A 15,427-nucleotide genomic window follows, 5' to 3' on the forward strand; every position below is an offset into this window, starting at 1 on the left:
GCTGAGCGCTCTGCTCGGCACGCATGGCGCCCGCACACGGAGTCTGACCTGATGCCAACGCAAGGGGGCTCATTATGAACGCCCCTCTCGCCGGAATCTGGCCCTGGCTCCCGCTGCTCTGGGCCTGGCTCGTCCCCGAGGTCAGCTCTTCATGGTGGTAAGTCCGCGCGCCCGGCGGGCGCAGGGTGGGGTGGGGGGTCTCCAACGAGGAGAGCGGGGAACGCACTGACCCTCCCGGTGGCGCGGCCACGGCGGTGGCCGGCCGCTCCTGGCGCCCGATCCCGAGCTCCTGGGCTCTTCCCAGCGCACCATTCCAGCTGTGACAACTCCAGAAAAGCCACATCCCCGCTCGAATGTTGGTTTATTTGGATCCAGCTGAGAAACCGCAAAACCAGCCAATTTCTTATCCCGTTGAGAGATGCGCTACCCGGGTCTTTAGCACAGACGTGTGTGTGTGTGTGTGTGTGTGTGTGTGTGTGTGTGTGTGTGTGTGTGTTCACTTTCACCTTGGAAACGACAATCGCCTCTCTCCCCACTCTACCCACCCCCAAACAAAAAATCACCTCTGGATGAACCGATGCACCATGTCAGGCAGACGGGACTTGTAGCCCCTGAAGCAGGCGATTTTGCTTTATTTCCAGTCCTTCCACATTCCTAATGCTTCACCCCAGTGGGGCGGAAAGACACTTAGCTTCATTTAGACCGAAACTACACCCTGGTCGCGGGGATCCGCACCCTGGAGGCTGAAGATGTTCAGAACCTCCCCACCTCAGAGTAACGTTGCTGCTGTCTTTTGGTACGCAGAATTGTCATGCTCCCCTCCCCATGCCTCTGTAAAGAAGGAACGTTGAGCAGGGACAGGTCCTAGTATTATCAAGCCCTCGCACCCCCCCCCCAAAAAAAAACCAGAAATCTCGCCCCAGTCAGAAACTTTCCCCCATCCTCTGAGACCTTCTGATCTTGACTGGGGTGGAGTCGGGAGCTTCAGGAGGCTCTCACATCAAAGTTGCAGAACATTAAATAAGGATTCCGAAAGACCTGGTGAGTGCGGGCGCTTTTGAAAAGGATGTTCCTTTTGAATTGAAGAGGAAGGAAGACCTTGGCCTCTTTAGCAACAGATGGTGTGAAGCCGATGGGAAGAGGGGTTCGGTTCTTGCCTAAACCAGCTCGGAACAGGAAGGCGGTTAGCCTTGACATTGCTGACTTAGGAGCAAAGATTGATTTATCCCACTGGCCTCCCCCCCTGCTCCCCCTCAATGAAATAACTATTCTGTTTTCATGTGTGTATCGACATTATTTATTGCCTCGACTTTTTGTCACATTGTCTCTCAGCTGTCATGTAAATGTATTTTTTGGAAGTCACAGCTGTAACAATTTTATGATCGTATAAAATAATGAAAAATATAAGAAAAAGACATTCCCCCTGTTCAATCGCTTCAAAAGACACCTATGGCAGCTTGGGTTATATAAAAGGTACCTTTCTAAACATTTCACAACTAATAGAGAACATCTGGGTACAGATGATGATGTAATTTTTTGTTAAAGTTTCTTTTCAAAAGTGCTTTATGGAGCTATAATACTATTTGATTCTTCCAAGCATTTAGTGTCCTTAATAACAATAGAGATATTTTTTTTCTCCCCCCAAAGCTTTTCTGTAAAAGCCCAAAGGCGCTGGGAAATGGAACTGCTGAGAGGATTCTTTAGTCAGGAAAGAACAGCGTGTCTCCAGAAGCGTGTAACCTCGGATACCAGCAGGTGTTGATTAGACAGATAGAGACCATTTTAAATATACCCGAACGTTAGGTCAAATGAAAGTGAATGAGGCACTTGGAAAGGTCGGGTTTTCTCCAAAGCTAGGTCCAGAGATCAGAGAGCTCTCTTAGGAAAAGCCTTTGAAGTGTTCTCTAGCAGAAAGCTTTTCTCTCTCATCCCTATCTAAGAGGGCAAACTTTGCCTGGACTCCCCACCCCTTTGCCCTTGCCAGAGCACCATCCACAGGTGGAGGCTTCCTGGTGAGAGGCACTCAGAGACTCTCTTTGCTTTGCTTTCTACCCAATCACTGGCCATCCTGCCCGACTTGCTGCTTCTCCACTGATAGATGAGGAACACAAGGGTAAGGAAAGGTGCTCCGATCTCTTCCTGTTGCTCAGACCCTTGTGTTGGTCCCTCACAGGTACATGAGAGCTACAGGCACCTCCAGGGTGATGTGTGACAATGTGCCAGGCTTGGTGAGCCGCCAGCGCCAACTGTGCCACCGACACCCGGATGTAATGCGTGCCATTGGCCTGGGGGTGGCCGAGTGGACGGCAGAATGCCAGCACCAGTTCCGACAGCACCGCTGGAACTGTGACACCCTGGACAGAGACCACAGCCTCTTTGGCCGGTTGCTGCTCCGAAGTAAGTGTTCTGCCTCAGCCTCACCTCACAGTCTCTGCTGCCCCACACCTGTGGTGAGGCTTACCTGCTCTCCAATCCCCTGCTCATCTCTAACTACATTTTATTCAGCTAGAAGCTTATTCTGTTTGGTGGCATTCTTCCTGCCACTCACTCACTGCCATCGAGTGGATGGTCACTCACAGCAACTTCATAGTACAGGGTAGCACTGCCCTGTAAAATGTCAAAGCTGTAACTGTTTTTAGGAATTTACGCCTCGAATTGCTTCCCTGGAGCTGCTGGTGGTTTTAAACTGCTGACCTTGAAGATCGCAGCCCAATGTGTAACCACTACGCCACCAGAAAGGGCTGGATCAGTCAAGGAACTTGTCTAAAGTCTTTGAGGAAGCCAGTCTGCATCTAGTACCTGGGGCTCTTGCCCTTCTTGTCCATCTTGTAAACCTGGCATGGCCACCGGGTTCAGACTTGATCTTAGGAGCAGGGAGAAAGCAGCCATTAAGACTCTTAACTTTTTACCTTCTCTTTCCTGGGGTAGACTCTTCCTGAAGGACTTGTGCAGAAGATTGGGATGGAAGGCTCCAATGTTTTATTATCCACAGCTGATCATGAGTACAAAAGCTCCATAGATACTTCATCAAGATGCAGAGATGGGGCGCCTCCACACCTCCTGCCGAGCTAGCTCTTCCACGTAGGGCACTGTCTCTGTTGGAAGCTGTGCTTCTCAACCTTCCTGATGCCGCGACCCTTTCATACAGTTCCTCATGTTGGGGTGACCCCACAACCACAACATGATTTGCATTGCTACTTTCTAACTGTAATTTTGCTACTGTTACGAATTGGGCGACCCCTGTGAAAGGGTCTTTGACTGCCAAAGGGGTCGAGACCCACAGGTTGAGAACCACTGGTCTAAAGGAAACCTGTTTCTCCATCCTCTGTAAATTCCATCAGGGTAGGGGCTGTGCTGCCCCGCGCCTTGTCTATTGCAGAGACTGCGCATTCCTTACAGCCAGTAAATGGACGAACTTGTCGTGAATGCCTACCATTTCCCTGATGCCTTTTAGGGAGTAAGGACACTGAGGGAGGATAGGAGTGAGGATCATGAATATGTAGATTTCTTCTTTTCTTGCATGAAGTGTTTCGTTCTTAAAATTATACAGAAGCTTCTTCGGTGTTCTGAATATGGAAAGTAGCTCCCTGCTGCTGCTAGGTGTCAGAGTTCATGTCAACTCACAATGACCCCAGGTGACAGAATAGAACTGTCCCTGTGGATTTCTGAGGCTGTCAGTCTTTACAGGAGTGGAAAGCCTCAACTTTCTCCCGCAGAGGGGCTGGTGAGTTTGAACTACTGATCTTGCAGTTAGCAGTGCAACACATAACCCATTATGCCACCAGGGCTCAGGAGGTGGGCTCAAATCCACCACCTTTGTGTTAGCGACTGAGTCCTTACCCATTGGGTTACCAGCTAGTATAAAAGCAGGGGCCATTTTTGCACATCAGATCTCATTTTCAAATAATACCTGCCCGCTGACCTGGCACTATGGCCATTCTTTGAGAAACAGCACCGCCCATTTGCTGGTGGGAAATCGAACTGAAAACAGACCGCTTATATGCAAACCCCAGATCCAGGAAACTAAGCACTAGCTTTTGCCCTTTCTGTGCCCCCCACGCCCCACCACCCCCCATTTCTAAGAAACTTGCTTGGGCTGTGCACTTGGTAATGCTTAGCAGAGGGTGTTTCTATCATGTAATCATCACAGCCCTAGGGTTTTATGAGGCCAAATGCATAACTGAACATCTCTAAAAATCCCCCAAGGGCGTAGTGCTCTTACTCTTCAAGTCTCCCTAAAGTTAAATTTACTGCGATATTCTGCGGTTTTATTCTCCACTTTAAGAACTGTATTCTTCTGCATTCCTCTTGGAGTTTCGATATGACATCACAGATATTTGAAAGGTCAGTGGTAAATTTCAGCGACATAGAATGTCAGACTTCGCCTCGATGAGCTCACCCGTAAATCCATTCAAGGGCGGACCTGGTCAAAGAGAGTTTGGCGAATATCTTTGACTGTGATGCGCCGGACCCTTCCATGGTGCTTAAAATACGGAAGGAATTTTCTATTGTAGAGCACTCACAACTGTCTCCCAGTGATGTATAAATTGCCTGCCCATATTTATAAAGCATCCGTCTCTAGATGCTGTCTATGGAAGTCTGTGGATGTCACAAATCAAAGGAGGCAGTTTTGACTAGCGTTCCTGAAGATCACAGATCCGCTAAAGCTGGGAATTAATTCATGATTCTTAGCTTAACCTCAGCAAGAAGGCTTGTTTCTTCCGAGCTGGAGAGGAGCTGGAGAGTTGCGGAGAGGGAGGAGGCCAGACCCAGGGGAAACGTAACCTGCTTGACTTTGTCCAAGGCCCCAGGTGGAGAAGAAATTTCTGCTTGCGCTTCCTTCAGCTGTCTCACAGATGACGCTGCTGGCTTTGCCAAAGGACTCCAACCCGAACCCATGCGGGCTACACCATTTCCCCCCATGCATTGTAGGAGGCCAGCTTTCCCCTCTGGACATTTGTGCAAACTCTGGTGACTGTCGGTGATGACTTGGTGTTGGATCTGGAGGGCTGAGTTTGGCCTAAAGCAGCTTCTCCTGGAAATAATCATGAAATTCCAGCGCTCCAAAGAGGTTTTTTGTTTTTTCAGGTTTTTAATTCATTGCTTGAAGGGGAGTGCCCATCTCTGATTTGTGAAAAACCCTAACGCCTTTCTTGATGAATCGGAAAGGCACAGGGCAGCACTGCGAGAGAGAACCTGGCTGTTTCTCAAGGGCTCAAGGCCTTCAAGGAAAGGACCACTTCTGCCTTTTCTGCATCCGAGAGCCAGACAGAGAGAGAGGGGTTTTTAGGAACATTTGTCATTCACTCACTCAACAAACACTCACCCATCACAAGCAGAGAAACCTGTCACCTGAACGAGTAAACCTGAAAGTCTTCCTCAAGGAATATGCCTCCAGAATTCTAGAATAAGTCCTCAACCCCCCTCCCCGCCAAAGTGATTAGGTCACATCTTGGCAGTTCTCAATCACCTAAGCCAGCATTTTAAAAGCGAGTTGGACAAGCGACAGTGCTCAAGATAAGCTCTATCTTCTGATCCCTTACCCTTCGAGATGGCCCTCTCTCCTGCCTCCCAATAAAATACTCCAGGAGGAGGAGGCATGGATGCAGCCAGTGTTGGACTTCTCTCAATCCGAAAATGGGAGAGACTTTGAAAGGAACACCCCAGGAAGTATGCAACTCACATTTAGATTTGAATTTGAGTGCATTTTCTGATAGCTTTCAAAAGAACCCATTTTTTCTAAGAAGAGACCCATTGTTACAAAGCCAAGTCTTGAAATGTGCTACTATTTCACACATAGCATCTAAGTGATTCATCTGAGACACCGAATTAAAAACATCTTAAGGCTGTATCTACATGATACCAAAACATCTGGAGGTGAAATGTGTTTAGTCAATGTGCTAAATTTTTAAAATAATCCCTGGCTGCTTAGCAAAGTGTTTGAACAATAAATAACAGGAATTTATATTGATATTTTTACTTGGAATTTTTTTCTGAAATGGAGCAGATTTTCTATGTTTTTTTTTTCCTTTTTTGCTGTTCAGTTGACGAGTTCGTCAAATTGTTAGCAAATTACACAAGAATGAATTCCTTTTTTTTTTTAAGTCATTTTATTGGGGGCTGGTACAAGTTGTATCACAATCCATACACACAACAGGGATGAATTCTGATCTCAACATCATGTCCTCCACTCGCTTTCAGGGAGCTCTGGTGGTGTGGTGAGCCGCTCACCACAAGGTCCACGCGTCAAGCACACCAGCTGCTTCGCCAGGCTGGAGAAAACAGAGGCTGTAAAGATTTAGTCTGGGGAACTCATGTGGGGCAGTTCGACTCCGTTCTCCGGTCTCTGTGACTCAGAATTGACAGGATGGCAGTGAGTTTACCACTCTCACAACACTGCCAGGCCACTGACAATCTCCCACACCTTTCCCCCGTGAGCCACCCTGAGAATAGCTCTCATTTCCCCTTTGAAAAAGAGCATAAGGCAAGTTTTGTCTAACTCAAATGTTTGGGACTAGTCCTTCTTAAGTTCTTTCTCTCGTTGTATGCGTACTGTCCTGTAGGTCTGAAGCCAGGCTTTCGCAGACACATAGGCTAACTACAAACAAGATTCTTTTCTAAAGTATAAAGTGGGTATTATGAAAAATGTATCTCAGTGACATTACCAGAGAGTCAGGTTCTTAGCATCTAGTTGCCTTATTTTGGGAAACACCTCAATCTACTTAGAAAACCTATGATCCTGGTAATAGATAGGCGCGTGGAGCCTTCCAAACAGCCCCGCGGTCACCACCTTTCTCCCTGAGAGTGGTACTGCTACCTATGGCACAGGCACAGCCCCGGGGATTGACTTCCCCTGGCTCGGGGCCTGATGGAGTCCTTGTTTGCTTGCTGGAGTTTCTGGGGAGGTATTTTTTGAAGGCTGAGGTAAGTGCCATTTAATATGATGTAGAAGTATTTTCTCTATTTTTAATAATGTGGCTAGCAGAACAAATATTGCAAGGGATGCATAATAAATTTCAACACCGAGTGACAGGCGGCAGTATATGGACTTCCATGCAAAAAGGTCCTCCCACTGTGTGTTTCCACAGGCACTCATCCTGAGGGACCGAATCGCGGGGGGCACTGTGTTCTGCCTCTCGCTGCCACTAGGTTGTTCCCTTCCTATTTTGATTGTGAATAGATTTGCTGCGGCAACCATTAATAAAGAAGCGTGCTACTAACAATGAAATACAGCCTCACTTGAAAAACGAGGTGTACACAGACCCTAAAGAGCCTTATATCTGTCACTATACCACAACACCGTGTTATGAGTTACTACAGATTATTAAAATAATTTAATGTAGTTATTGCACTGAAATATGCCCCTTTCAGCCTGTAAGTGAAAGTAGCCTGCGCTCTAATAAAGAAAATTCTAAGAAAGCACCCCAAAGGGTTCTTGCCCAAGCCTAATTATAGGCGGTAAATTCGTTCCCCTTCTAGAAAAACCAAAGAAAAGCATTTCACTGTCTTTGACCCAATCCAGTGATTAGTGCAGGTGTTCCAGAAGAAAGTAAATTCACCTTCGTAGTTAGACGTCGTCTGGGACTCAAGGGTACCACAGACTGCCGTCAGCAGTCTCTCTTCTTGTGAAAGCGCATGCCCAGCCAAGCTCTGTACTGCAGGTTCACGTGGATGTGTGTGAAGGGAGGTGTGTGTTACTGAACCCTCTTCCCACCGAAGCCCTTAGATGGCTTGGAATTCAGTAGTACACGCTTGATTCTTTAGATGCGGGAGGGTCTTCCGTGATGCCTGGGGGTTGGAAAGCGTTTCCTGAGAGCAAGTGTGGTTTTAGGAACACCAAAGTGTATTCGGGAAGTAGCAGATTATAGACCATCATCTTCTTGGCTGGTGCAGCTGGTTAACAGCACTCAGCTGGAATCTTAGCAGCTGGAGGAGTGAGCTTCCCAAGGCCTGCAGAAGAGCATCCTGGTGCCTACTTCTGGAACACCAGCCACTGAAAACAGTAGGGGTCGCAGTGCTACTCTGCCACCTGTGGGGTCACCAGGAGTTGAAATCAACTGCAACTGTTTCCTGCTTGGTTGTTTCCCCTCAATCTTCTCTTGCAGATGCAGCAATGAGACCGAGAGAGGTGATGGCTCTCTTCTACAGCATTGAGGGGTGGTCTTAAAGCAGCGGTTCTCAACCATCCTAAGGCCGTGACCCTTTCAAACAGTTTCTCATGTGGTGGTGACCGCCCCCCCAACCATCACATCATTTGTGTTGTTACATCATATCTGTCATTTTGCTACTGTTATGAATATGGTGACCCCCCACGTGGTTGAGACCCACAGGTTGAGAACCGCTGGCTTAAAGCAACGCACTCACGTGGATAAAATGAATTAGCCGGAAGCTGAGCAAGGCAGTCTTTTGCTTCACTTCTTGGTTTATTCTGTGCGTATTTTAAGATGTCATGCAGATGCCACTATTGACCCAGAACCCATCCCTCAGCTGCGGTTGCTTTGCCTGAGAGAAGCTTTTGGCTGTAGACAAAGCGTCCAGAACGCAGCACCCTTTTGTCCCGAGGCAGGTTCATTGATTGTGAAAGCAACCCTGTGGGCAAGTTCTTCAGCACACTCCATGCCAGACCACTTTTAAGAAAAGCATTTTTGTTTCAGGTAGTCGGGAATCTGCCTTTGTTTACGCCATCTCCTCAGCCGGAGTTGTATTTGCTATCACCAGGGCCTGTAGCCAAGGAGAGTTAAAATCCTGTTCCTGTGATCCAAAGAAGAAGGGTACTGCCAAGGACAGCAGGGGCACTTTCGATTGGGGTGGCTGCAGCGACAACATCGATTATGGGGTCAAGTTTGCCCGCGCCTTCGTGGATGCCAAGGAGAAGAAAGGGAAGGACGCCAGGGCGCTGATGAACCTTCACAACAACAGAGCCGGCAGGAAGGTAGGGACCCCAGCCTGGGGCATTGCGGACCTTCCGACTTGACCGGAAATCCCTGGGGCTAGAGCTCTCCTTCCCTGGCCCTAGGGTCCATAAGATGCTACAGAGCCCACCTTTCCACTGCCCCCCCCTCAGTCCCCCAGCCTCGGAGAGCTGTTCTCGATATTCCCACCAGCTGGGTTGAGCTATCCCACAACCAAGCTGACGGAGTCCACCCGTTGCGCTGGACATTGCGTTTAGTCAAGTGTTTTCTGGTATCATCAGACAGAGACTAGACTGTGCGTTAGGACATGGCGTGCACCCAGCACCGGGGCTTGTGGCTCTGGGAGACTGAGGCCGGGAGCATCCTCTCCAATACTGTCTGTATTGTAGTTTCTGGTGCTTCATGAGGAAGTGGAGGAAGTTGAAGGGCCCTGAAGGGGTCCTCTGGCCAATCGCCCTTCCGCCCTCACCCTCCTCTGGGCCGTGGGGTTAGGGTCAGCGTTCCTCCCCAGTCTCCGTTGGTTAGATGAGAAAACTGTGGCTCTCCAGGTGCTCAAGCCCACGCGATGATCTTCGGTGTCAACTCCGAAGCCAGGGTGCTTTGGCCGAGGATTAAACCATTTCAGGGCCAGCCTTCAGACCCACCGATTAGCCACACCTGCTTACATGGTGAGAGGAGCCCTGACCAGACTAACTAGAAAATCTAAGTGGTGTGCCTGATGCGTAGGCATTGGAAGCCCAGACGGGCTGGCTGATCAAATACTGAGTCTGCTCATTCTAGAATTACTCGTCTGTCATTGGAACAAGATAGCCACGTGTTTTCTTTTATCATCATAACATAAAGAATGTACGCGATATTAATGTATAAAGAAAGATCATGTAATATTGAAAGGACCCTAGAGAGATAGGTAAGCATTAATAGGGAAAAGAAAAAAAATGAAGGCAGCTCCTATGGGGGTGAAAATCCTTTGCAGAGTCTCGTGGAGGCTCAAATCACTTAAAGGATGCTCGAGGGACGAGCTCTTGCTTAGCACGCAGCGTGAGATGAGTGTGACCTGAACTATTTACAAATAGTGCCTTCCTTGACCGTGAAGGCCCAACATTCCTTGTTTCCATGAATGTATGGACAGAGTGACGACTGCCAAGAATATAGCCCACGGTTGTGCAATCCTACAACGATTGGTAATTAGTGTTTGTGCAATGGTTTGGATAAAAAGGGGGAAGTTTTTTTTTGCATTGACCTTTGCGGCATGTGTAAGTTAAAAAGTGTGGTGTCTTTGATAGGAGTGTGCTGGCTGATGAAGAGCACTCTGAGACTAGTGGAAAAGATAGAGGCCCACCGTCGTCACACACACACATCTCTGAGAGCATGTGGAATTCTCAAAACAAATGCTATTTTTGCTTACTGGGTCAATAGACGTTGACTGTTTCAACTCTTCAAGACAATAGATCTGGGCTATTATATGTTAGGCTCTGAGTAAACATGGACTTTTAATGTAAATCACATGATTCTTGACTGTGTGGAGGTGAACAGCTGTCAGGCCTCAGATATTCTCCTGCCCACTCTGTAGAATTTAGGAGGCTACTTTTGATTGGAATAAAAGTGCACACACTGACTTTTTTAAATGTGGCTTTAATTAATGGTGGGTGGGCAGGCTTGTTCAAGGAGATGCATGATGTCAGTGAATATGAACTTTAATGAGAGTAAATGTATCGAGATAAACATGCTTCTCTAATTCTCTTCTTGCGGTCATTAGACCCCCAGTCTCAACTCCCCCTTCGTACCAGCAGGTCTGTGGAATGAAATGAGATCAGGCTGGTCTGGGGGTTGAAGGCAGACCTCCTGAACTAAGTCAGCTTCTAACCAGATCGTTTCTAGAAAAATCCAGCCTCTTGGGGTGGACAGCAGCATCGGCTCATTTTTATGTCCTTCTCTGTGCTTCTCGGTATTTTCTAAAGTTTCCAGTGTGAGCATCTACTTTTTTAAATTAGGAGGAGGAAACCCAGTCCGTTTCATTAAAAAAAAAAAAAAAGCAATCATCTGTCCCAGGATTGTTCCATTAAACAGCACTACATGTCCACAGTCAACACTGCCGTTCACACACCAGGCCTTACTCCGCTGGCCACTAACCGTTGAACCATTGTAATTCACTTCGATAGCTGCTGGATAAAACATCCTCATGTGTCTTTGTGCTGTAAATGTCATTTTAGGTCCTAGAGAGTCAGTCTTTTCTTTAAAATCACACTTTCGATAAGCAGTTCTCAACCTGTGGGTCACGACCCCTTTGGGGGTGTAATGATCATTTCACAGTGGTCGCCCAATTCATAGCAGTAGCAGAATACAGTGATGAAGTAGCAACGCAAACAATTTTATGGTTGGGGGTCACCACCCCATGAGGAACTGTGTGAAAGGGTCGCGGCATTAGGGAGGTTGAGAACCACTGCTGTAGATGATGGGAGGCCCCCTGGTGAATCATGGGGGACCGGTTGGGCTGCTAACCACAAGGTCACTGCCAATCCACCAGCCGCTCAGCGAGAGAAAGGTGAGGCTCCTTTCTCCATTAAGGATTGACAGCCTCAGACACGTGCCGAGAGTCAGAACTGACTTGAGCGGCTATGGGCTTTGCTTTTTATTCCTTCAACAGAACAGATGATGATATTGTTTTCCTTTCGCATTGACATTGCGTCTAGAGTAAGACAACCAGTGATCGAGGTCTAAAAAGATAGGTCCACCCTGTTTAAAACAAACATAACATGGAGAAAATGCCACATGTTCTCTCAGTGACCCTTCTTAAGGCTTCATTCAGAAGGCATTCTCTAAAAAGGTCTAGAGTATATTTTAAATCATGCTTAAGTAGATGCCAAGTGAAAAACTAACCGGTCAGTATCCACCATCGAGTCCTCTGTGAGCTTGAAAATGACATTGAAACCAGCTTGCTCTTTCCTGTAGATGAAATAATCCCTGTGCCCCCTTTGACCTTTTCTAAGAGGATCTTTATCAAAACTAGCTGTGTGCAGAATTCACTTCTACCCTTCAATCCCTGGAAATTTCTCTAAGAATGGGCATGCCATACAGTTCTCTCCAGAAAAGTAATTTCTTCTTATAATGAATGAAGACCTAGGGAATCAGAAGGATGGAGCCTGGTCTTCCAAATAGGATGACAGTTAAGTCCTGAAAGAGAAGCCTCCTGTTTTTCAAAGAAGTCCGGGAGGCTTGCAGGGTTCTGCATTGAACTGCTAGCGACAAGGTCAGTAGTTTGAACCTACCACCCACTCCAAGGGACAAAGATAGGCTTTCTGCTCCCTTAAAGATTTATATCTTCAGAAACTTACAGTGGCAGTTCTACTCTGTCCTGTGAGGTTCCTTGGCGTTCAAATCCACATGAGGGCAATGAGTTTGGGGCTTAACAGTGTTTCAATCAAACATAGTCAGCAGAAAACCCCTTACCTTTTCTCAGCAGCCCTTCTTAGGTCTAAAGAAGTCATTCTGTGAAAACTTTAAAAAATATATTTAAAATGAAGTTTCAAATGTATTTTAGAAGTTGAAATCCAAAGAACATAGAATTGAAATCAGACCCAGCTTGATTGTATCCATGCAGCCCCAGGGGCTTAGTTCACTGAATTGCTGTCTTTCTCAAGTGTTAATGGGGCTCTGAGGAGCTCAGAGTTAAGGCCAGCAGCAAAGAACCTGGAGTGTAGTAACCAACACCAACCCGTACTTCCAGCAAGTCAGTTCTGACTCGTAGCAACCCTACAGGACAGAGTAAAACTGCCCCAGTGGATTTCCAAGACTAACTCTTTCTGGGAGCAAAAGCCTCATCTTCCTCCTTCAGAGCAGCTAAGGGTTTCAAACTGTTGACCTTGTGGTTACCAGCCCAATGCATAACCCTCTATGCCTCCAGGTCTCCCCTTGGAGTAGAGTAATTGATCCTTAAAGTGGGTTCCTTCCACCTGTAGTGGAGCTAAGGTTATTGGTCATGTAGGCAGTGGAATAGGGACATATCTGATGTGAGCAATAATATAGGATTCAGTCTGATTCTCTACATATACAGAGGCTCATTTACTCTAGTAATGATCAGGCCTAGAGTGTTTGCTAATTTACAAAATTTCATCATAAAAGCCAAACAAAAAGACCCGTACAGGAATTAAGAGTAGCATTAACATTTCTACTTCACAGATGAGCATCACTCTTAGAACCCGGGCCACACAGTCAGAAAGTGCTGGGCTTGGGATTCAGACCCAGTTATGTTTGCCTGCAGGTACTTTGCTGTGATTCCATGTTGTCGTCGTCAAGCATTTTAGGAAACAGAACATTGATCCTGTATCTTTTAAAAAAGAAAATAAAAACAACTGCCCTCCAGGATTCCCCGCTCTTTTGAGTATAGCCACTTTCCCAACTGCTCCCTGATGAATATGTACTCTTTTTGTAACAACGGGGGTGGTGGTGGGGTGGTAGTGGTGCAGTTATCCTTTAAGCTCTGAATACATAACTGGTAGTCCTCGTGAGCATCTCAAAGCAACTTAACCCGATGTGATGAATTCCCAATATCTGTGAAGGGTGCTGCAAGTCTTCTATTGGGTTGATTTGGTTCAATAGATCTTTTACCAAGGAATAACTTTGAGAAAGGTATCATTTGGGGATCTCCAGCAGAAGTGAAACAGAGCAAGACGAAGAAGCAGCCTCTGACCACGAGAAATTAAATTGTAGTCGGGACATGATTGCTAAAGACAAAGCGGGAGCATAAACAAATGTGGTGAAGAAAGCAGACGGTGCCTAGCTATCAAAAGATATAGCATCTGGGGTCTTAAAGGCTTGAAGGTAAACTAGCAGCCATCTATCTCAGAAGCAACAAAGCCCACATGGAAGAAGCACACCAGCCTGTGTGATCACGAGAGGTGTCAACAGGATCATGTATCAGGCATCAAAGAGCAAAAACTCATATCATTGTGAATGAGGAGTGGGGACCCAAAGCCCATCTGTAGGCATCTGAACATCCCCTTACAGAAGGGTCGCAGGGAGGAGATGAGCCGGTCAGGGTGCAGTGTAGCAACGATGAAACATACAACTTTCCTCTAGTTCTTTTTTTATCTTCCTCTAGTTCTTAAATGCTTCCTCCCCCACCCCCCACCCCCCATCATGATCCCAATTCTACCCTACAAATCCAGTTAGACCAGAAGATGTACACAGGTAAAGATAGGAACGACAAACACAGGGGTTCCAGGACAGATGAATCCCCTCAGGACCAGTGGTGAGAGTGGCTATACCGGGAGGGTGGGGTACAAAGGGGGAACCGATTACAAGGATCTACATATAATCCCCTCCCTGGGGAATGGACAACAGAAAAGTAGGTGAAGGGAGATGTCAGACAGTGTAAGAGATGACAAAACAATAAATTATAAATTATCAAGAGTTCATGAGGTGGGGACAGGGAAGGAGGGGGAAAATGAGGAGCTGATGCCAAGGGCTCAAGTAGAAAGCAAATGTTTTGAGAATGATGATGGCAACAAATGGACAAATGTGCTTGACACAATGGATATATGTATGGATTGTGATGAGTTGTACGAGCCCCCAATAAAATGTTTAAAAAACAAATTGTAGTCTGGGAGACAAGTAGCCCATCCTTGCAAGGCCATTCATTCAATGGCTAATGGAGCCCCAGGGCCCAAGGGCCATTTTGCTGAGGAGCTGAACGTACTGGTGTTGGAGCTGGAGATGACAATTTCTCAAGGCCAAGATGGGAAAGAGCTTTCCCAGTTAAGGGACTGCATTAAAATAAAGACAATGGAGCAGAGTCCGCCGTGGAGATGGGGGCTCGGAACTGAGAGTTCAGGGAGCTGTGGCTCGGACGGCCATACAAATGTGCTGAGAAACTCAGCTTCTACGTGAGTATCTACTGTATTTAAGTTCAGTGTATGGCCCTCTAGTCTGCATGCTAGATTTCATCAAAGTTCAAGTATCCTATAGGAGCTTTGTTTTAATGACTTAAGAAATAGATTTTTCTAGGAAAATTATGAAAAAGTTGTATCTCCTTGAATTTTGTTTTCCAAAGAAGGTTTATGTAGATCAAGGAATACATCAAGCCTCCTGTTGTTTATTAATTATTTAGGAGGGGCGTATGTTAACCATGTGGTTGGTTATTTATATGACCTCCTTGATGGCTGATTTTCTTATTGGCTGCTTCCCTCCTGAGGAGTGCTCAGTTCCTGACGTCAGGGGCTGGGCTCTGCTTGAGGAGATGGGCGCCGACCCTTCAGCCTAGCCTGGAGAAGGGTACTCAGCTGTGCTGCTGTTAGATGCCGGCTCCTGGGACCCGATGTGACAGCCTAGTCCTGCTCCATAGGGTGTCCTAGACTGTCACCATTGCCAGGACACATCACCAGATCTTATCTCTGTTGGAGCTGTTGGCACTTAACCATCAACAGTTAGCAGCTGAGCGCTTAACCATTATACCACCTGGGCTCCTTGCCCAACTAGGGCTGCCATATAAAATACGGAATGCCAGGTTAAGTAAATTT

At 46.9% G+C, this 15,427-nt stretch overlaps 1 protein-coding gene across 1 annotated transcript in view; it reads left to right on the forward strand.

Moving 5' to 3' along the window:
- Window positions 1–40: 40 nt before the first annotated feature.
- The window catches only part of WNT2 (Wnt family member 2), a 48,565-nt gene continuing 33,178 nt past the window's right edge, over window positions 41–15,427 (forward strand). The window contains exons 1-3 of the mRNA XM_004707769.2: window positions 41–157; window positions 2,174–2,397; window positions 8,655–8,932. Of these exons, the coding sequence (XP_004707826.1) occupies window positions 75–157; window positions 2,174–2,397; window positions 8,655–8,932 (585 nt within the window). The 5' untranslated portion in view covers window positions 41–74. The remainder of the gene's footprint in view (window positions 158–2,173; window positions 2,398–8,654; window positions 8,933–15,427) is intronic.

Source organism: Echinops telfairi, unplaced genomic scaffold (assembly GCF_000313985.2).
Source record: "Echinops telfairi isolate 266 unplaced genomic scaffold, ASM31398v2 ScPeMD7_23;HRSCAF=83, whole genome shotgun sequence".
Classification (NCBI taxonomy): domain Eukaryota; kingdom Metazoa; phylum Chordata; class Mammalia; order Afrosoricida; family Tenrecidae; genus Echinops; species Echinops telfairi.